Consider the following 21,108-nt stretch of genomic DNA (forward strand, 5'->3'; position numbering starts at 1 on the left):
GAAATGCGCTCTCTTCGCCTTCTAGCCCTTTGTGGTATGAACCCCACTGAGCAATCAATTTTACAGTTCAATCCCTAACCGCCTTCTCTTCAGGTATTCCACTGGCTTTAGCTCGAAGTGGTTGCGGGTGTTGCGGGTTTTGCGGGGGCGGTTCAAGACCTCTTTTTAAAGCCGACATACGTGCTGATACCAACCGCGACGGACGAGTCGACCTCGAAGGCCTTTCGGACACGATTGACAAGACGCAATGGAATGAAACGCACGGTGCAGTTTTCCTTCCCAATATCGGCGACACTGGTAGACGATGCCGAATTCAGTTTCTCAACGGCAAGAATTTCAGCGATGAGAAACTTGACGATTGTCACGATGCTTCCGACGACACCCAGAGATCTCCCCAATATCTCGCACCCCTCAAGACCGTCCCCAATCCAGACCTCTTCGGCAGTGCAAAGGGTACTGTTACAGTTCCCGACGAGACCCAGCGAAAGTTTGTACGTATCTTCCAGAAAAAGGGCAAGGATTGGGAATACATCGACAACAACCATACCTTCTATCAACCGGAGTTGCAGGCTGGCCTTGACCTTGGCATTGATGCTCGTAATACCAGACGTCCCGAGAGTCAGGACATCAGAAGCCCCGAGTGTTGGGATGGACGTGTCACTGTTCGCTTTACCATTGAAGCCGAAGGTACCGAATCATCTGACACGGTCATGTTACGTGTCGCACCCGTGCTCACACACCATCATCTCCAAAAGGTCGAACAAGTGGTCACCGCGCAGAAAATCCCGACCCCTTCTCTCGATAAGTTCGCCTACCAACTAGACTCAATTACCAAGGCGGCCGGCCTCGACAAAGAACTTATCATCTTGGACGCAGTCGACAGTGAACAAAAAAGATTTGACCAGTGGGTCCAAGACTTTGTTGAGCCAGGCTACGCAAGCATGCCTGGTCCAAATGGAACAGTATCTATCCGGATCATGATACGCTGTCCCGGCGATATGAGAGAGGGTGGTCGAGAGATCTTTAGGTTTTTCCGAAAAGCTGGAGTTGGCGCAGTGCAGCATCTCGGAAAGTGGATATCTAACATCGATGCTGGTGGCAACATCGAAGCCATTCCTCCTTACACCTTCCAAGGCAAGACCTGGCCGGCTGGACGTCTTATCGTTGGCAAGCATGGCAACGAAAGCCATCACATCCTCTCTTACCTTGAAGCTCAAGAGTCACAGGCGCCCCCCCTTCGGCTCGATACTTCCTGGCTCGCAGTTGGTCATGTCGATGAGTTCCTCCAGTTCATCCCCGCCAACAACACCAGAGGTTGGATTGCAGTCATCAGTGACCCTCTTTTAGCTATCAAACTTCTTCAAAAGGTGGAAAAGGCCGGACATGGATCGCACCCGGCTATCTCACGCAACAAATCTTCTACTCTGTGGCCCAAAGGCTGCATGATGCCCGAGTGTAACCAACCCGTCCATTCCTTTACCATAAGCCAACTATTGGGAAACCAGAGACTGATGGGGCTCAACGATATGTGCGCTCGACAAATTAACGACAGCATAAAGATTCTCAGGAAGGAAGTTGGACTTACTGATGAGGACATCATTCGCATCCCATCTTTGTTCATTGAAGACGGCAAATCGGAGTTTGTAGATCCTGGCTCGGAAGTCAAAGTCAGCGCATTCTTCCCTGCTGTCATAAACAACCTCGTCCTTACTGGTTACAACACTTCCATTGCTCCTAAACCGTGGGGTCCGCTTGTCGGGGAGAAGGATATCTTTGCTGAGACAATCATCGACAAGTATGCCGAGGTTGAGATGAACATCAAATTTATTGATGACTGGGATAGTCATCATAGACTCATAGGAGGGGTTCATTGCGCCACTAACTCCATTCGAGACATGTCTGCAAAGTGGTGGTGATCACGTTGGGTTGCAGGATCAGACAGACCTTTGACAATCCGCCTCAGTTGTAAATAGTATTTTATTCATATGCAACATCATTAGTTCCTTTTATACCTCCCCAAAGTCCAGTAATTCTATGCTCTTGTGATCTACAATCGCAGCGCAGTGTCGTTCCACCATAGCATCAACAATATCGCGGCTCTGCATCAGTGGCCCAGCAAGGGCCCATGCAAAGCCGTGAAAGGTTTGTCGCCGGTACTCCTCCCAAACATCCACCATCTCAAGTTCCGGGCCGTCCGCAAGCTTCAGAGCGCTGAGATAAGACTGCAAGAGGTCTTTCTCATGATCGCGGCGATCTTGAATTGACAGTGACCCGCCGATGAAATAAGCAACGTCGTGCAAGGGTGATGCAGCGTGAATGACTTGCCAGTCAAGGAAGCCAGGCTCTCCTGTGGGGGAGACGAACGTGTTTCCAATATGTGCATCACCATGGACGAGGCACTTCATTTTGGACTCTGACTCCCAAAGAGCCTTGAATGTTAGCGTCATGCGCTCCCGATCCTCCATGAACTCAGGAACTGGAGGTCGCGCATCTGGAGCAAAACGTTTATCCCATTCATCTGGTGCCAACAAACCCACAATTGCATCTCTGATAGAAACAGTCTCGCTCACTGAGGGATTGGCTTCACTTATATCCTCCCACGTGCTGGTATGGAGAGTAGCTAGCTGCTTGACACTCATTCTTGCCCTCTCAACCGGCCATGTCTCGAGTGGGTCACCAAATGTGTAACCCTGAGCTTTGAGATCGGTCATTACAACGATGCCCTGTCCAGTCAAAGTATCTGTGCCAGCATACAATACCGGTGGAAGAGGGATCTTGAGCTCTGGGGCAAGGTAGTAGTAGAACTCTGCTTCACGTCGGTAAATGGCGTAGAGGAAGGGCAAAGACTCTCGAATGTCAGAGTTGAATCCGCCTTTGACGCAAATATTGCTGGGGCTGCCATCGGTACCATTGTCGAACGTTAATTTTATTAAGATTTTGGAAGCCGTTCCATGGATAGTCTCGATGACCTTAACGTCTTGGACAGGCTTGTTGAGAACCTGGGTGAACCAATACTTCGTAAGCTCATCGAACGTCAGCGGCAACGGCTCGTTCGACCGTATAACGCCATTCACTTTTCCTGTGATTGGAGGCATAATGATTGTAGTTTGCAACTCAGAAACAGGGTCGCCTACAGTGCATTGAAGAGCGGGGTTGCTTATCTATTAGGACACATAAGCATTGCAAAAGTTCTTTCACATTCTTGGCGAGCAGTGCATATCTGACATGTTGTTGATTGGCCAAGATTGCATTTCGCAGGGTTTTACTGATCTTTCTGGGATGGAGTCACCCGATAACTGTGAAAAACAATGTCGATATTTCGACATTCTCAAAAGCCCACTTCCTAAGTACAGCACCCTTTTTACATGTAAGGACGAGGAAGTATACAATATTCCCGATCACCTTGATTCAAAAATGAACTCTTCTTAGCCTTGATCACTGTGCAAGAGTATTTCACATCGTATACTTCACCCACAAGAGGGGATCAATCCAGTCAAGGCCGGCCTCGACATGGCGAGGTATAAATAGCTTATTCCAGTCGTATTAGTGATCCACAGCAACTTAACCCTGGACTCGCCGGTGAATGAGTCACCGAGCCTAGGCAAATGGGGAAGGCCTGTAGTCTGGTGCGGGGCAAACAAGCGACCTAATGCAGCCTGAACAGCAGAATCCCAGTGAATCTGAGCCTCCAACGTCATTTATAAACCTCGTGCCATGCCAAGCATTATCCCCCTCTATACATACTAAGTTACAACAAGGTGTCAATAGAATCTACGGCCATTTTCCCATTCCAGACCTCACCATGACGCCTACAATTGAAGAACTGCTGAGAGACTACGATGACGGCGCTCCAATCGAAAGAATTGCATATCGCAGATACAAACACCCCATCGCCATCGTCGAGCCAGATCCAACATGGCCTGAGCTCTTCACCCGCGCAAAAGCACGTATCGAGTCTGCTCTTGGCGACACGGCCATCTCAATCAACCACGTCGGCTCAACAAGCGTTCCAGGCCTTCCAGCCAAAGCCGTTATCGACATTGACCTAACCGTGAAAGACCTCAACGATGAAGCATCCTACGTACAGGCTCTTGAAGACGTTGGCTTCCATTTTCTGTTGCGAGAGCCCGGGTGGCATGGACATCGCTTCTTTTGCGATTATGAGCCTGTGCCGACGAATCTGCATGTTTGGGGTCCTGGCTGCCCTGAGGTGGTGAGACATAAGATCTTTGCGGATTGGTTGAGAAAGAATGAGGATGATAAGGAAGCTTATGAGAATATTAAGAGGGAGGCTGCGAAGGCGAGTGTTGAGAATGGGGAGGATGTTATGGAGTATAATAATAGGAAGCAGAATGTCATTCGGGAGATTCTGCAGAGGGCGTTTAAAGATTTGGGATACCTATAAAGGATGCCAGTAAGTATCTCTGGGGTTTTGATGGATTGTAAAGGGCGAAAAAATACAGTACGACATGAGGTCCAGGAGGCTGCTAGAGTGATTTTGGTGCTCCTCAAAGAGGAGTTCAAGAGGTTATCGCCATAATACTCCAAGGCTTTAGTGGAACACATAGCTACTCGTCAAACTCCGATTCCCTGCAGATCAAGCTCTGGTCAAAGCATGCCCTCGAATCTTGCCGTCAAGTCCTTGTGATACCTTCCAATTTGAGCCTAGGTTTCAGCTAACCTCAGCTTGGTCCACGACTCCAAATGGTAAAGACCGACTTGATGCCTGAATGGCTCCAGCTGAAAATTCACGTTCTTTGTAACAGTTTCTCATATATCTAAGAACTCTTCCCAGCCAGTTACTCCTTCTCCATCATTTTGTAAAATCGCTCACAATGGCTCACACACCAATGCAGACTTGTCCATGCCACGCCACAGGCGAAGATCCCGCAGAAATCACAACTCTGCACCAAGCAGCTTTTCATCAAAACAACCAACGACTAGAAGAGCTCCTGCAAAACGGTGCAGACGTATCAGCTACGCAAACGGCTCGTGACTTCACACCACTTCATTATGCCGTTCAATTTGGAGATGAGAAAGCTGTGCAGATGCTCATTGAAGCTGGGTCCGACGTCTCTGCAGCAAGCTATGATGGTGTCACGCCGTTACACAACACATCTGCAGGCGGCGATGTGAGGATCACCGAAATGCTCTTGAAGGTGGGAGCAAATGTTGACAGCCGCAACATCGATGAAGAAACGCCTCTTCATGTCGTGCCATTGTTCGGGGAGACACAAATCGCAAAGCTCCTCATAGAGGCTGGGGCGGATATCTCAGCAAAGGATTGCTATGGAAACACGGCTTTGCATATTGCTGCATCCCATGAGCATATCGGGATTGTCGAAGCTCTTGTTGCCGCCGGCGCTGATCTTAACGCCGTGAATAACAATGGGGATCCAGTGCTGCATCATGCAATGAGCGACGGACCAGGATGTGTCAAACTTCTTATCGATCATGGAGCGAATGTTCATCTCAAAGGCGAAGGCGGTGATACTCTTCTGCATCGCGCTGCGCAGAGCTCACCTGAACTGGTGCGAGACTTGGTCAAAGCTGGGATTGACCTTAAGGCAACTAACGACGAAGGAGCAACGGCGCTCCATTGTGCTGCAGCATGGGGAGAGACTGTGTCACTGCAGATTCTGATTGAGAGTGGAGGAAATGTCAACGCGGCTAACAATGATGGAGAGACGGTTCTGCATCTTGTGGCGGGGAACCCTTCTTCCAGAAGTGGAGATGATTCAGAGACGAAGGCTAAGCTTTTGATTGAGGCGGGAGCAGATATCAATGTGGAAACAAAGTCTGGCAAGACGCCTTTGGGTTATGCGGTTGATTCTGAAGGCGAGGCTGTTGAGAAAATACTCCGCGAGATGGGGGCGGCGTAAGAGAAACAGAGCAGAGCAACCAAATCTCACCAGTTCTGGGTTTGGGTCTTTTGATCGAATTATTAGCTTCTTAATAGCAAAACAGTCTTACTATATTATTCTTAGTAAAAGGTTATGCCCGATCCACAAGAGCCCAAGTATGGTCAGCAATCTTCTTTCTCTCCTCCTCACTCCACTCTTTCTTCCCTCCAATCACCTTTCCATGATTATCGATACAAGCCCAGGAAATCTCCTTCGATTGTAACTCATCCGCCGCTTTATACAGTCCATCAAGTTGTCTTTCAGCGCATTGCTCAGGCTGCAGACCAACCAATCTCGAAGCAACCTTGGACACAGCTCGGAAATACCAAGCTGAGTTCTTCGGCGTCGCTGTGTTTACAACTCCGGGATAACCATGGGCGAAGAACTGTTTCGCAGCTTTGTTTTCAATGGCGTGATACTGTATCATTGCATCATTCATGGTGATGCAGTGGTTTGCTGCGTGAGCCAGACTGAAGGTTTCTTTGAGGTCGAGATCATCCCAATTCAACTTCTCAGGACTAGCATTGAGTCCATCCAGAACAAGAAGAACTTTCGCATCTTGGCTTAGAATGGGCATGAGCTCTCTGATCAGGAGCTGACGACCGTAGTAGTGTAACGCCATCTTCCTGTCAATCCCCTCAGGTGTTTCCGTCCGTCCAGCGAATGACATGATTCCTTGCGTCATCACGACAAGATCAAGAGGACTGTTCTTGCTATCACTTCGGAACTCTTGCGCAAACTCCTTAAGAGCGTGCATTGATGTCGCGTCGACGGAGCGAAAAGAGACTTTCTCAGCTGGCATAGCCTGAGGCTTTGTGCGGCCTACGATAGTTATTGCTGAGAACTGGTAATTGGGTGATGTTGCCAAACGGCTGGCGATTGCGTAGCCGATGCCGCTGGTGCCGCCCACTACCAGGGCGTTAGAGCCGGAAATGACTTTGTTCATGATGAAGATGAGATGAGGAGAGGAAACGCAGCGTCAGAAAAGATGCGGGGGATGAAGAACAAGATATAGCGGTAGATGGTATGACAGACCAGTCAAAACTGCTCTAAACGAGCAAATGAGCATTATTTATACTGAAAGAGTGTCATCAATGATAAGAGTTGATTCTGTGCCGCTTTCATGCGCGCTGATCACTAGTGCTTATGTTGTCGCCTAATCGTCTGCAAAAGGAGATTTTCCATGCTAGTCTCACATTTCATCACATCTCATCCCAAGTCCGAGTCCGAAAATATGGGAGGTGTCCGTCTACATCCCATCGACGCATGGCTTACTTCTTTAATGAACGTATAGTCTCTTCCATATGAGCAAAGGCAAATTCATCCATCACCTCCCTCCAGATTCTGTCCTGAACACTCTTGCCCTCTTCAGTGTAGTAGTAGAAACCGAATCTGGGATCTGTTAGCGACTTGTGGAAAATGTGTTGCAGAAGTACATACGGGTAAATCTTCCAATCCATGATATATGATCCATGTGATTCTTCTCCCTTGATAATCGCGGCATCAATATAGGATGAGGCAGATTGTTCCTGTGTATGACCCACTAGTCTTGTTCCTATGGCCATACCTATCTTCATCAGCCAAGAGCCTTTGTTCATAAGGCCTGTGCCCTTGGTCAATCCGGGATCGATAAGGTTGATGATAACATCACTGGGGTCAACGTGTTGAGATAGTCTGTCGATAAAGAGATGACCGAGAAGCTTGGACTTTCCGTAATGCCCCATGCCATCGAAATTGCCTTCTGAGTCAAGAGCGGATAGGATATGGTCTGCCTTGGCTTCGGGCAACTCGCAATGCATGGCTGTCCCTGAACTGACGATAGTCAGGCGGCCTGGCTTAGGAGCTGGTGCCCTACTCTTGAGTATAGGCAAGAGAATAACGGAAAGATACATGGTAGAGAGAAAGTTGACTTGTATTGTCTCTTCATGACCTGTATTCTTGTTTAGGTGGAAAGTTATATCGCCCATGCCAGCGTTGAGAATGACAAGGTCTATCCTAGACAGAGTCTCGCAGCGCTTTGCAAAGCCTTCAACGGAGCTGTAGTCCCCCATGTCGAGCCTCCAAACATCGATTTGGGAACTTGTTGACGATGCTGTCCGACGAAGTTGCTCAGCCGCAGCATTGCCTTTATCTTCAGACCTCACGGCGATGATGAGATGGCTCAAGTTATGCTGGAGCAGAAGCTTGGCACATGCAAAGCCGATTCCATTATTTGCTCCGGTGATGATCGCGGTTTGGCCCGAGAGGTCGAGATCTTTGGGGGGCAACTGTGGCTTGCTGCATAGTTGGGCTTGGATGAAAAGTTGGCCGACGGATAGGGTAAGTGCAGGCATCTGTGAGGATGCACTTTTGAAGGGAGATAGGCTCTTAGCCATGGTGAGTGTTCAGAACTTTAACTTGAGAGAAGAAGCTGAGTACAAAGTAAGAACTAAATTTAAGGATGTCGCTCTCCAGAGAAACAGCTTTCCTTTATATTAAAAATTCACCAACACGAACTGCGCCAGTCTATCGTACTACTCTGTCGTGATCGACATACAACTAACCAAGCTGGGATAACGATGTGGTCTTCATATCTTAAAAATGATTCACTAATTCACGGCATTAGATTTTTCCTTTAGCTTTTTGTCTGATGGTAACCCTCTCGCATACTCCTCCTATGTTTTCGGATCGGCCCTCGCCAAAACGACCAGATTGATGTCTAAACGCGGTTAGTGCTCATGATAAGATCTGCGGTAACTCGGAGTCCTCCAAAATCCGAACAGGCCCGAGTTAACGCTTAGCCTAATTCAGGCATCAGTCTGGTCGAGGTGCGGGTCCATCCATGGCGAAGCATCGAGGCTGAGTAGATGCGAGATTTGGACCAGATTGAAGCCCCTTTTCGGGTCGGTCATCATCACTTGACCACCATCCGTAAACATATTATTCAATGTCAGCCACTGAGTTCAAGTTTCTTACTGTTGATGGCCATGGCCGTCCACTCGAACCTGGTAGTCGAGCCTCGATCCGCAGTCGGTGTATGAAGGGGGTCAACGTACGCCAGGGCTCGCGCCGATCGATGAGAAAGGCGCGCAAGGCATCCCATAATGCTTCGGTGTTACAGGAACCCACGTCCTCGCATCAATCAGCAAGTTGCGAGCCTCTTGTAAAGTCGCTACAGCTCCGAACTCATGAGCTTAGCTTTAACTCATCTCCCTTGCCATCTACTGCATTGCGGTTAGGTATGCATTGTGGATTCGCATTAGAGATTTGGTCATCAGTGCTAATGGGAGTTTCAGTCGTCAAGTATAATGCCTTGCTCGATGCAACATATCCTCTTGAGAGACACCTCGAGAACGCAGATGACAACCCTATTCAAAGAATGAACGACTATTTGACATTGTTGAACGAGAATAAGATTCTGCTAGAGTCGATATTCCTCGCTACATATGCCGTGGATGATTTGTGCTCTGGAACCAAGATATCACCCCGATCGCAGCAATCACTCTGCACCATCCTCTCGTCATTGAACAACAATCTTCACAGAGCTTCAACACAGCAATCCTATTCCACCATACTCATCATTCTGATTCTACTCTTCGCAGCCGAGTCATTTCAAGATTTTAACGCTATCACAACTCACCTGGTCGGGCTCAGGAGGTTACTGGAATTGCGCGAGACGAAACCTGTGCCAATGGACTCGAAACTACTGTTCAAGATCCAGCAGGTCGATCTTAGGACAGCGTTAGCAACGGGTCGTCCATTGTACTTCCCATTTGCTTATTCATACTCGCAACAGCCTGTTGGCGTCACGAAGCCGCCAAGAATTATGCCCTGGCTGATGGTGCACCCCAATTTGATGAGCTGCTACCAGACATTGCAGGCTTTATCAACTCATGCGAACCGGCATCAAGCTTCAAAGATTGGACCTCTTCTCAACTGGGCAGACTTCCAATCTCAGGTTAGCACGAGTCAAACTCACCTGATCGGTCTTGGGAGCAGCCAGCTGCCTCGCGGGTCTGAAGCTCTGCGACTTGGTATGCTTGCGTTCTTATCCACACTCTCGCGCAGTCCGGCGCAAAAGCCTCGTCTACCCATATTCGCTTCACAGCTTGAGGAGTGCTATTTTGCCATGAAACGAGAGCAAGATCCCTACATGCCATTGCTTATTTGGCTGATGTTGATGGGCTGTATCTCTACTATCGACACATCGAGCTCGATATTGTCAGTATGGAGATATTGTGTCAAGCCGGACCTCTCCTGGGGAGATGTGCGAAAAATGGTTGGCGAGTTGCCGTGGATTCAGATGATACACGACGAGCCCGGAGAACGAAACTATTGGCTCCTACAAGCTCGAAGGGGCGACGGGGGCTCGTAGTTCAGCCATACACATAACTTCAGATCTAACGCAGCCCCATCCTTATGGACACAGGGTTCTTGACTGCCTATGACTGGAAGTTATAGGCTAGTAGTGATTACGGCCACATCTGTGCGGAGAATGTCACTGTAGTGATTTAGTCACAGGTATACGCATATATCTAACAGACTTTAATATTATGAATCACGATGGGCTTTCCACCTAGACGAATAAGTGTACCTTAGCATTGGTGTTGCAGAACACCTGAACTACCACCTGAAAGGTACATGCTCCCCTCTGACCTGTGTAGGCTGCTGATTACTGGACCTGAAGTAACAGCCATCTCGATGAGCAGATTGATTGTACTGTCTCGATCTCGGCATGATGTCGCTCCAGCTCGCAAGACATTCCCAGCAAAACTCATGGCGGCATAGCGTACCTATCACTGAAGTTAGGACGAGTCTAGTGGGACTACTGGTGAGGTGACTCACAAGTCATGTGGAAGCAACCCGGGCCTTTCTGTGTATTGACTCCGCATGAGGGGCACTTCTTTGTGTTGGCATTTACCCAGTCTTGAGTTTCACGGAACCGAGGGTCTCCATTCTCCTGCATGCTATCAAACTCTTCGCATGTCAAGTCAACATGCCATTTGACCTGGTGTTGGAAGCACATCTCGTAACCGCATTCCTTACATGAGACGTGGTTACTCTCGATTAGGTCATGTATCTGTCCATAGGAACAATTCTCGGCAAGACACCATCGAAAAGAAGGCAGGTTGCTCAAGGCCTCTAGCTTCAAGTAGTCATCGTATCTGCGAGTGTGTTAGGAACTGGTTTTCATCATAAAGACTAGAAACATTGCTTACTTTGAAAATGTCTCTTGTCGCGCATATAGTTTCACCTCGTCGTATTCAAGTCGCCGACCGCAATTGAAAGAAGGGCAAGCAAGTGAATGACATCCAGCTCTCCCATGTTGATCAAGCTGACCCTCAATATAGTTCTCCAAGCACCCCCTGCAGAAGTCAACGGTATGAGTACACCTCTGTTCAAGCTTGCGGGGAAAAGGAAGAACCTTCCACTTCCAGTCCCCATCAAAATCACCGCAAATGGTATCCCATTTTGTGAAGGCTTCACCAATTAAATCATAGATAGGCTCAGCGCAGATCGAACATTCAACTGGAGACTGTTCTCGTCGCAGAAGTTGTGTGAAGATAGGGACACGCAATATCTCGTCAGTACCAGTCAGCTCGAGAAGCTGAAGGCGTTTGGAGTTCACATTGTGTGGTACACCCTCTTCTAGGGTCTGAAGTTCTGATATCGCAAGGCCGAATAATGGTTCCATAACACCATTGGAAGTAAGATGTTGGTGGAGGCGCTTGGCGGCCTGACGTGCTTCTAAAGTTGGCTGCGGATCAAGGCTGTCGAGCATTGACACAAGATGCTGTGCTGTATCATATCTATTCCACAAAAGTCAACAGTTTGAAGCTAGGGAACTCTGAAAACACCTACATTGTCATTTTTTCGTCTCTATCCTGGACTTTCGTGAGTTTAAATAGTCTCTGTAAAGCCCCACGATCCTGGAAAGCGATATCAGCCGAACAGGCACCGCAAGGACATCGCATTGGAATTGTTGACCCTGAAGTTTCCCACCAAGTTTCAGGTAGTCCCTGTATAGACTTGACAACAGATCCAAGATAGCAGACCAAGCAGATAGAGGTACTGCAGGTGATAGGCCGTGGGAGACTCGTGGGGAACTCGTCGACGAAAGGGTATAAACTATTGGGGTTGGCTTGTTCGAATCTCATCTTGTGACAAACAGCGCAATGGCGCAATGATAATGAATCCAGGTCTTGCTCGTCAAAGCACTCTTCAAAGGAGTCAAACAGACATCGGGCCTCATCAGCACTGAGGATAGTGTCCAAAGGACTCTTTACATCAGACGCCGCATTCTCGATTTCGGAATCATATAATCCATCTCCTTGGAGTGCGTTGTGATTGCCATCAATAGACTGTGATCTCGATAGAAGTTTGCTAATCCAGATCCCTCTTGGTGTTGTTTCTAGCATTCCTAGCGGATGCCCGACACTCTGCGCTCGCAGCTTATCAAGTTCATCTACCATTGTCTTTTTTTCGTTTAGACTTGCTTGCATATCAATATTCATTTTGCAGATTTTCTGTAGCCTGGAAATCGATTCTTCAATCTTTGTCGCTAGTTGCAGGTTGAGGGCCTTGTTCTTGTCTAAAAGATCATTGACCGTGCTTTGCAAGTCTTCGATTTGCTGGTGCATTTGAATGAAATTGTTGGCAGGACTGTCAGTCATGGACTCTGCAGATATGATTGGTGCCGAGAGGTCATCATCACAGCCGAACCAAGGAAGCTCAGAAAACCTCGGAATGTGCTTGGCCATGGCATGGATGGATTGCGGTAGCTGGATTTGACTAGTATGTATGTCTAATTGAATCTGTTGGGAAGATGACATGTTTAAGATGGAGGAAGGTGGCTCATAGGATGTAGAGGAGTGGGAGTTTTGGTTGTAGTAATGTTTAAGAAGGTCAAGATGAGTGGTATCCACGAGAAGAGCCCCCGTTTTTATTGTCAAGACCGACGTCACAAGTGCAAGCCTTTTCTAAATGTACTCATGATCAAGTCCTACGTCTCGAGTCCGTGGGAATTTGCTGGCCGCTGCAGCCGGACAAATCTGACTGGATGACAGAGAGGTCGGCCTCCCGCATGTATAGCGGGGCCTTGAAAATGTGAAATGTGAAGACATGGCGGAGCTCGTTGGTTGGGCTCGAGGATGTATTCCCAACCCCGCACTAGATAACACTTCTTAGAGAAGTTTACGTTGCATTATAATGGACGGGGTAACCTGCTGTACTTTTGCGTAGCTGATATCTGTTTACTCCCGATGCCAGGCATCTACCGGACCTTCTCTTTATCAGGGGACCGATTTCTTTCACGAGATACGTATACATTACACAAGCCAATCGATGGAGTCTTGTTTGCGCTTCTACAGATGCGGGCTTGGCTACGCAACTGGGCAGAGGTGTACTGCCTAGATCTCATGATTGCGCCACCATCCTGCATTCGTACTGCCAACACACAATTGACTCGGGAGGCCTGCCAACCGCTAAGGCCCAACATGCAGCTCCTAAACAAATACCTCATGTCGCCTCCAGCTTTTCCTCTTTCATTTTACGCTTCACTCCCGTTTAAATATTTTCCATAATGGTTAAAGTCAACGACAACAACCGGCGATGCTGCAAAGTATGCTCTACTTCTTTCAACACCCATTCCCAATTAGCAAAACATTGTTTAGATGCAGACCATGAAGGCAACCAGTGTTGTGAGTACTGCATCAGATGGTTTTGCAGTATAGAAGCCTTGCACCAGCACAATGAAGCAAAACATATGACCTTGCCGGCTGTTATACTATCTCAATACCAAGTGTTAAATGTCTCTGCACCTCAACCCCCACCGCCCTTTCACTTCCAAGACCAAAACTACAAAGGGTTCTCACTACTAGATAATTCAGTTATATACGACCGTCTCATTCGCAAATGCCATCATTCGGAGCGCCTCAAAAAGGAGGGCTATGTCTTGAGGGAGGAAACTCCGGAGAACGCTCAACAAGCCTCTATCACGAAGCAAACCATTATGGCTACTCGCCCTACCTCTCTCGAGCCCAAAAGAAAGGCAGTTGCCCTAGATTGCGAAATGGCAGGGGCAAAAAACGGTGAAAGTGAAATTATATCTATCTGCGTGATCGATTTCTTCACTGGCGAACTTTTGGTCAATTCTCTTGTCAAGCCTCATGAGCCAATTATTGACTGGCGTACCAACATCCATGGTATAAGGCCAGCGACACTCGCTATAGCCGCATCCCAAGGACAAGTTCTCCGTGGTTGGGAAGCAGCACGACAAGAGCTACTTAAGCATATCAACACAAAGACAGCAATGGTTGGACAGTCTCTCCAGCAAGATTTAAAAAGGCTTCGATTATCACATGGGAAGATTTTCGATACTGCTATTCTTACAGCAGAAGCGGTGTTTGGAACGGGCGCTTCCTTTGGTCGTCGATGGAGTCTCCAATCCCTCTGTGCAGACTTGTTGAAATTGCGGATTCGACAGGATTCCAACACTCACGATGCCTTGGAGGACGCTATGGCGGCACGAGAGGTTGCGCTGTGGTGTATATGCTACCCTGACAAGTTAAAGCAATGGGCAAAGAGGGCACATAAGAAACACAAGGCTGAAAAAGCGAAACGAGAGTGGCGGAAGCGAAATAAACGGAGGAACATGTATCACTCAGCGCCTGTTCGCGATGAGGAGTATGAGGATCGTGGATATTATCATGATTATGGTGACGAAGAGGATGATGAGATACTTCGATGGGAGGATGTGATAGACTGGGAGATGTGGCCAAAGTCTCCTCCCTCTTCTGATTAGCATTGCGAGACAAACATTTTGTCTGAATTTGCGATTGCTGTTTTCTATTTTTAGTTCTAAATCGATAATTGGTTTCTTCTGTACTTAAATGTAAGCCACAAGTCTCAACTGGAAGAAACCCATTTGTTGACTATCGCCCTTCAAGATTAGGTACAGTCCTATACATAGACAACGGCGACTACTGAACAGTGCTTCTACTCTCTCACGGGTTACACAGCTTTAATGTTCTGAATAAAATAAAATATGACAGACTCGACGTCGCTTCGGGGCTGAATTATGCCATGTAGTCAAGGAGGTAAATGATGATTGAGGATTGACAGGAAGTTAGCTAGCCCAATGATAATACATGAAGATTCAATATGCTACTTCAGAAGATATGGGTAGCACGTATATTTGTATATGTAAGCATCCTCAACGAGACGACACAAGAAGAAGACTGCTGCCGAAGAAAATGAAAACTTCCAAGCTACACTTGGACTTTTACACCACGAAGTAGCTTCTCCGCCCTGATCCATCGGCTTGGGTCAAAGAGATCGGGGCTATGTTCCTTCTGTTTCTCCTCAAGGGCATAATCCAAAGCTGTCTTCCCATGCACGTCACGGCAACCCACAGCCAGCTCTATATCACGGTAAAGAAAGTGTAGGACATCCTCTACCAGAGTTCCTGTTATGGAACTATGATGAAGAACGGTTCGACCCTGTGTATCCAAAGATCTTAGGTCTATGCCCCATTTTGCCAATGTCTGGAGTACACCCACAGAGCATCGGCGCGAAGTGCCGACTAAATGCACCAAACCCAACCCTTCTGTAGTTTTGAAGCTGGGATCTGCTCCGTAGCTAAACAAAAGATCTAGCAAATATTTGTCATCCTGGCGCGAAAAGAGGACATTGGCACTAATGTATAACGCCACGGGCGACATTCCTGCGCTGTCGAGATCGTTGATGCCATTACATCGTTCCAGGAGATATCGGGTGACAGGAATTTCAACACCATGTTTTCTCAAGAGGTGGTGAAGAGCATTCTTCCCCTTTTTGTCTTGCCGATTCAGGAAGGCTTCCATCTGAATGTCGGGAATGGTGGCCAGCAAATTTTGCAGTATTTGTAAGTGGCGAGCTTGAGCCGCGTAATGCAAAGTGTTAAGCCCGTTGGCATCCTCAGCCCTAGGATCAGCCCCAATCTTGAGAAGGTATGAAACAGCAATGACGTTCTTGCTCATAATGGCGACATGTAATGGCGTTCTGCTTTCCGTTGTGCACAAAGAGATATCAGCACCTCTGTCGATGAGCATCTGGAACACCATCGCAGTCAAGTCCTTTCTGCCAGCCGCAATATGCAACGGAGACATGCCAAAGATGTCTTGGGCATTGATGTCGGTTTTGGGGTTGTCCAACAGTAGTTCAATAATCGCCGACCTTTCCTTTCGAATCCAGGCCTTAGTTGAGTAATAGTTGTCCTCATCCTCCTCTGGATCGATCCACCCAAGAATACATTCCACGCGATTATCCGGATCATTCCAGAAGTCCATCCATCTTGGCCCATATAAATCTTCCTTCATAGCTAGATGCAGCGGCGTTTCGCCACTGTGCGAAGGAAAATTTGGGTTCGCCCCGTGATCCAGAAGGAACTTCGTCATGTTTTGGCTCCCTGTTATGGCAGCAAGATGCAGCGGAGTTAAGCCTTGCTCTGAGCATGAGTTACCGAGGACAATCTTCTCATTATTTTTTGTAACATATATCGCCTTGTTCTCTTGACAAGGGGATGTGTGAAGCTGTCTCGTCACTGGCAGATCAACCGGTACTTTGGCGCCGAGGAAGACCTTAACGATCGCTTCATTACCGGTGCTGACTGCGTAGTGAAAAGGAGTCATGTTCTTGACGTCGAAGTCCATAACAGCTCCTCCTTTGAGCAGACACTCGACAGAATCTGCCCAGCCGTTGAGTACAGCATAATGGAAAGCGGTCCTCCCTTCTGAATCTCGGACACTAGCAGTGACGCCTTGTTCTATGAGCCATTCGGCAGTACCTTCTCCCTGACCTTCTCCATACTTTGCATTCAATAGTAACCAATTTCCTGAAACCTTTGAATCCGAAGAGCGGAGTCTATCAATGGATGGGCAGTTGGCACTAGCGACTCGAGCATGAAGCGCACCATGGCTGAGAGAATATTCCAGGAGCGGAAAGACCTGTGTCCCGATTTCTTTGCTCTGCGAAAGCCGGTCCATCTCCGAAAAGTCGACGTCAAAGACGGGGAACAGCAGGTAAGTGAGGCATGTCGTTGCAATGGCCATGTCTGCATTCAGGAATTTCAGGTGTGTGTTTGCCCATATGGGCCACGTTCGCCTCAGGTACTCTTTTGTCGTGTAATGAATAAGATTAACTTTGCCGTTCTGCTCGTCAACGGCCACTAAGCCCGCACATACAGAAACCATATCTTCTATATCCATTAAGCTGTCTTCATCAATATCCAAGTCTGCCTCCTGGATAATAACAGCTGTTCGGAGCTCTTCAATAGTGAGAGGCCTTTTTACAAAAGTCAGCCAGGCCAGAACATCCTTAGCGACGGCTACTCGGTGTTCGTGCTGGCTCTCTATTCTTTCAAGAGCACACTGATAGGCTTTGTCGTATGCTGATGCACCGGTTGGCAGGGTGCTGAGGGCATCTTTTAGCCTTTTAACAGACATTAGACCTTGAAGAGAATCAAGATGTAGTCGTGCCAGAAGGAACCTGTGTTTTTTCAGCTTTAGAAAGCTGACTAGATGATGGATTGGATCAACTCACATCCCTCCACTCGCTCCTGGGATCGCTTTATAGACATCCTCTTGAAGCTGTTCGTTGTTCACGACGAATCTACCAAGTTTCGGCAGGGTTTTAGCAAGGTACTTACGAATATCTGTCTCCCTGGCATGTACTTCCAATACAGTACTCCCTTCCAATCCCTTGTCGTTGGAAATCTCAGGGATGACACGAGAGGTCGCCAAAATATTAACGCCTTGTAAGCTTCTAAGCTCCGTCATGAGCTCTCTCCACACGAGACACTCATCAAGGCCATCAATGACTATGAATGTTCGAGAAGTCAAGCATGCCACAGTGTTTAATGTACTTTTAATCTCTTTTAGCGAAGGCCGAGTGTCTCTCTTCTTGTGCGTGGTATGCAAAGTCCTCATTGCCTCTGGCAGAGACTCGTGGCACTGAGCAAGCTGCTTGAGGATACCCGAGAGAATGAGGTTAATGGTTTCGCTGTCCTGATGCCTGAAGTCACAGTAGTGATAGGCTATGCCGGTGTTGCCGTCATTGCTGAAGAGGCTTTGAAGATGCCGAATCACAATGGAGACTAGGAATGTCTTCCCTGCTCCAGGAAGGCCTGGACAGAACAAAAGTCCATCTTGGCTTTTGATCCAGTCCTGGAACTTGGCTGAGGTGAGAAACCATTCACAGGTTCCCTCTTCGTGTTGATCTAGTAAAGAGCTTTGGCGTGACCCATTGTCAGAAGGCCCGAACCAATCAAGTATTTCATGAAGATGCTGCTGATCTACTCGCTCGGTGATATGATCGTTTTTTAGTTCAAATTTGGAAAATCTTTGGCTATAATCTTTTCAGTTCATGATGCTTCTTAGAAAGAAATGTGACGAATACCTATATATCTGTCTCCAGGCAGCACCGAGTAGTTCAAGATTGAGCGACAACTGTGTTCGGAATTCTTGGACATCACCATTGCTCCAGTTCAATCTTGTCCAGGCTTTCTTCGCATGTTGGACCATGCCCGTACTGCTACTTCCAATTACTCGGAACTTATCAAGCTTGGCGAGAAGACTATTCAAAAGGCATGTTGAGTCGTCTGTGACTTTTTGGAGGGTTCTTCGCTGCTTGATATCAAGCTCCCATTCCGATGAAAGGATGTCAATATCTAGGATGACATTATGAAAGTTTTTGAGGCTTCCAGTCAAGTGAGTATTCTGTACGTGAAGAAGGAGAGTGGCTTACTCTTTTGATATCGCATCATACTGGCTAGGGGCATCTACGAATCGCTTGCGAGCTTGATGAATAAGCTCTAGAATCTTAATAAAATCGCCTACACCGACCCCGATACTCATTTTGTCGTTGAAAATGAGACGTACAAGAATCGCAGCTGAAACCTGTGACTGCTTTAATGGGAAATGATACCTGTTACGTGCTCTCTAATTATATAAACAGGAACCTGAATGCCCAAGATGCTAATGCGTATATTTTAGGCAGCAATGTGGCGCACTTGAGGTTAAAAATGCGCCTACATCTCAGCCCCTTATCAGGTGGCAAGGCAAAGCGCACTACTTCCGTAAGCCAACCAGTCATGTGCTAAAAAGTTAATGCTTGTAAACAATGTTTAATTATTGTCTCTTGCGGCCGCTATCTATCTTTCAGGATAGCGAAGAGAAGATTACCAGTCTAAAGGTTTGGTATTCAAAACGGCGATATTCAGAGATTAAAGATAATTGAATGCCGAAGCAGAAGTTGGGTGTATTGGTGAGGTATACAGGGTAGCCACGGTGCTATAGTGGATGACAGTTGAAATGATCTCTTACACAAATCAGCTCAAGAACTGAAATTGAGAATATGATTTTGACGGTTTTATGGCCACCGAAACGTAGCACGTTTTCGTACTAGGTAGTTTCTGCTAAACCTCCGTTTAGTAGGTATATCTTTCTTGCGTAAGGATTGACCAACAAACTGTCAAATAAAAGCTAACCAGAGACAAGAAATGAGTTGATGTAATGGCTACAGTAATAAGATTATCAAGGCAGCAATTACGCCACCAAGAGACAAATAAACCTTCACTGATATTAAGTTTTGAGATACTGGCCTGTTATAGGGGCCTTACTGTTTAAGCCTCTATATAAAAGCTAAAAGCTTGATAGCCTTATAAGGCTGATGGGAAGGAGTAAAAAATAAAAAATAAGAAAAAAAGGTAATAAGATCGGCAGGCCAAAAGAGGCCTCTGCCTCATCGGATTCTCTGGGCTCAAAAACCAAAGATCTAAGCGTCCCTTTCTGGTTGCATTTTTCACTTGGCATGGCTCTCGCCACTCTTTCCATTGATAGAGCCTTAACGTATCAGCAAGTGACAAGAACTCTATATTTGGGTACACCGCCATGAGTTTGACGTATCCGATTGCAGACCTCGTTTTGCGGTCCTTCATATTGCGTCCGCCGTATTCCAAAGAGAGAAGTAATGATCATGGAAGCATGGAGTTCCTGTTGTGAATCTAACAGGCAAATTGCCAGGGAGCCAACAGCACCAATCACTATGCAAGTCTTGCCCAATCAGGTAAGCTAGGCGTGAAACGCCGGACCGAGGCTCGATAATTGTCACCGTATCCTGTTAGATCTGTATTACTCGCAGCGCAGAAGTTCTAGTGATGCCAAAGGTCGGTCGACTAAGAGCCAAAGAATTTTCAGCTCGTTGGAGCAGCTTCTCGATTCAGTCACCAGTGAAGGCCGCTGATGTCAGCGCTTGCAATAGCCTAAATGGAGTAATGTTGCAGGGAGTCGGCCTAAGCTGACAGTCTAACTTTAAGTTATTGGTTCACAACTTGGCCCTTTTGCGAAAATATGATTCTCGTATTGTATGAATACCTGGTGTTTTCGCCAAGAGATATCTGGGCATCCAATTCACGGCATCCAATCTTATCACCAACACCATGAAGATCGGCGCCTTTCTCACCTCTGCGCTTGTTGGCGCCGTCACAGCCGCTGATACACTCTACCTCGTAAACTCCTGGAAAGGCAGCGAGATTTCCAGCGGAATGGCATACTATGCCGACGGACACGACGCAACCGGCGGAACCGGAGGCTCTCGTCCCGATGATTACGTCGATGTCACCCCCGGAAGCCACATTATCTGGGAAGGTCAAGCCGTAAAGGGTAAGTCTTCCGAAAGCCTGGGGAAAGCAGACACTCACAAGATTTTAGGCACTTTTGGCACCGGCGTGTCCTTCACATCAAATATCTTTGCGGATGCGGCCACCAAGCATGACAATGCATGGGCTGGCACGGGTACCAATGGGTACCATACGTATAACTGCTGGAAGCGTACTGGAGCTGTTGGAAAGCCGGTGGTTTTGTACATTGTTGATGGCTGGACTGTTGAGACTGTCTACTATTGCCGACCCTTTAATTAGAGTATGGTGGCTTGAATGGATCTGTTGCGACCCTGTAAGTCCTTTCGCAGTTACTGATTGGTGGCTCGGTTACGGCATATTCGAACTATATTTCATGGTGATAAACTTTTGAATCGACAATTATTTCTATCATCTACTACTAGTTACTGTTTTCACATTTTGAACTTTTTTTCCCCGCTTGCTTTTATTTCGTTATTGCCATGAAACAAAGAAGTTGGCCACGAACTATAGGATGACTACAGCCTATAAGGTTAAGCTTTAGGCTATAAA

The 21,108-nt window shown here is 47.4% G+C and overlaps 11 protein-coding genes across 11 annotated transcripts; 6 read left to right on the forward strand and 5 right to left on the reverse strand.

Moving 5' to 3' along the window:
• Window positions 1-3: 3 nt before the first annotated feature.
• On the forward strand, window positions 4-1,916 carry FSUBG_9929 (arginine deiminase type-3; the record flags this gene model as incomplete). The annotated part of the gene is made up of 2 exons (XM_036688493.1): window positions 4-34; window positions 94-1,916. The coding sequence occupies 2 exons, from the start codon at window positions 4-6 to the stop codon at window positions 1,914-1,916; spliced, it is 1,854 nt and encodes a 617-aa protein (XP_036534590.1).
• Window positions 1,917-2,006: 90 nt separating this feature from the next.
• Window positions 2,007-3,095, reverse strand: FSUBG_9930 (aminoglycoside phosphotransferase; the record flags this gene model as incomplete). Its single annotated transcript, XM_036688495.1, has 1 exon — window positions 2,007-3,095. One exon carries the CDS (start codon window positions 3,093-3,095, stop codon window positions 2,007-2,009), a length of 1,089 nt encoding a protein of 362 aa, XP_036534591.1.
• Window positions 3,096-3,802: 707 nt separating this feature from the next.
• On the forward strand, window positions 3,803-4,405 carry FSUBG_9931 (uncharacterized protein; the record flags this gene model as incomplete). The annotated part of the gene is made up of 1 exon (XM_036688496.1): window positions 3,803-4,405. The coding sequence occupies one exon, from the start codon at window positions 3,803-3,805 to the stop codon at window positions 4,403-4,405; it is 603 nt and encodes a 200-aa protein (XP_036534592.1).
• A 430-nt stretch (window positions 4,406-4,835) lies between these two features.
• On the forward strand, window positions 4,836-5,882 carry FSUBG_9932 (ankyrin repeat-containing protein; the record flags this gene model as incomplete). Its single annotated transcript, XM_036688497.1, has 1 exon — window positions 4,836-5,882. The coding sequence occupies one exon, from the start codon at window positions 4,836-4,838 to the stop codon at window positions 5,880-5,882; it is 1,047 nt and encodes a 348-aa protein (XP_036534593.1).
• A 112-nt stretch (window positions 5,883-5,994) lies between these two features.
• FSUBG_9933 (Dehydrogenase reductase SDR family member on chromosome X) lies at window positions 5,995-6,849 on the reverse strand (the record flags this gene model as incomplete). The annotated part of the gene is made up of 1 exon (XM_036688498.1): window positions 5,995-6,849. The coding sequence occupies one exon, from the start codon at window positions 6,847-6,849 to the stop codon at window positions 5,995-5,997; it is 855 nt and encodes a 284-aa protein (XP_036534594.1).
• Window positions 6,850-7,174: 325 nt separating this feature from the next.
• FSUBG_9934 (WW domain protein) lies at window positions 7,175-8,278 on the reverse strand (the record flags this gene model as incomplete). The annotated part of the gene is made up of 2 exons (XM_036688499.1): window positions 7,175-7,295; window positions 7,344-8,278. The coding sequence occupies 2 exons, from the start codon at window positions 8,276-8,278 to the stop codon at window positions 7,175-7,177; spliced, it is 1,056 nt and encodes a 351-aa protein (XP_036534595.1).
• Window positions 8,279-8,829: 551 nt separating this feature from the next.
• Window positions 8,830-10,257, forward strand: FSUBG_9935 (uncharacterized protein; the record flags this gene model as incomplete). The annotated part of the gene is made up of 2 exons (XM_036688500.1): window positions 8,830-9,121; window positions 9,179-10,257. 2 exons carry the CDS (start codon window positions 8,830-8,832, stop codon window positions 10,255-10,257), a joined length of 1,371 nt encoding a protein of 456 aa, XP_036534596.1.
• Window positions 10,258-10,707: 450 nt separating this feature from the next.
• FSUBG_9936 (e3 ubiquitin ligase ARI7) lies at window positions 10,708-12,715 on the reverse strand (the record flags this gene model as incomplete). Its single annotated transcript, XM_036688501.1, has 3 exons — window positions 10,708-11,047; window positions 11,102-11,692; window positions 11,745-12,715. The coding sequence occupies 3 exons, from the start codon at window positions 12,713-12,715 to the stop codon at window positions 10,708-10,710; spliced, it is 1,902 nt and encodes a 633-aa protein (XP_036534597.1).
• Window positions 12,716-13,464: 749 nt separating this feature from the next.
• FSUBG_9937 (RNA exonuclease 3) lies at window positions 13,465-14,685 on the forward strand (the record flags this gene model as incomplete). Its single annotated transcript, XM_036688502.1, has 3 exons — window positions 13,465-13,503; window positions 13,556-13,582; window positions 13,630-14,685. 3 exons carry the CDS (start codon window positions 13,465-13,467, stop codon window positions 14,683-14,685), a joined length of 1,122 nt encoding a protein of 373 aa, XP_036534598.1.
• A 466-nt stretch (window positions 14,686-15,151) lies between these two features.
• Window positions 15,152-18,684, reverse strand: FSUBG_9938 (ankyrin repeat-containing protein; the record flags this gene model as incomplete). Its single annotated transcript, XM_036688503.1, has 5 exons — window positions 15,152-17,408; window positions 17,463-17,739; window positions 17,785-18,266; window positions 18,318-18,588; window positions 18,666-18,684. 5 exons carry the CDS (start codon window positions 18,682-18,684, stop codon window positions 15,152-15,154), a joined length of 3,306 nt encoding a protein of 1,101 aa, XP_036534599.1.
• Window positions 18,685-20,358: 1,674 nt separating this feature from the next.
• On the forward strand, window positions 20,359-20,838 carry FSUBG_9939 (myroilysin precursor; the record flags this gene model as incomplete). Its single annotated transcript, XM_036688504.1, has 2 exons — window positions 20,359-20,581; window positions 20,630-20,838. 2 exons carry the CDS (start codon window positions 20,359-20,361, stop codon window positions 20,836-20,838), a joined length of 432 nt encoding a protein of 143 aa, XP_036534600.1.
• Window positions 20,839-21,108: the final 270 nt, after the last annotated feature.

The sequence above is a fragment of the Fusarium subglutinans genome (genome assembly GCF_013396075.1).
Source record: "Fusarium subglutinans strain NRRL 66333 chromosome Unknown NRRL66333_c0000163, whole genome shotgun sequence".
NCBI classification, from domain to species: domain Eukaryota; kingdom Fungi; phylum Ascomycota; class Sordariomycetes; order Hypocreales; family Nectriaceae; genus Fusarium; species Fusarium subglutinans.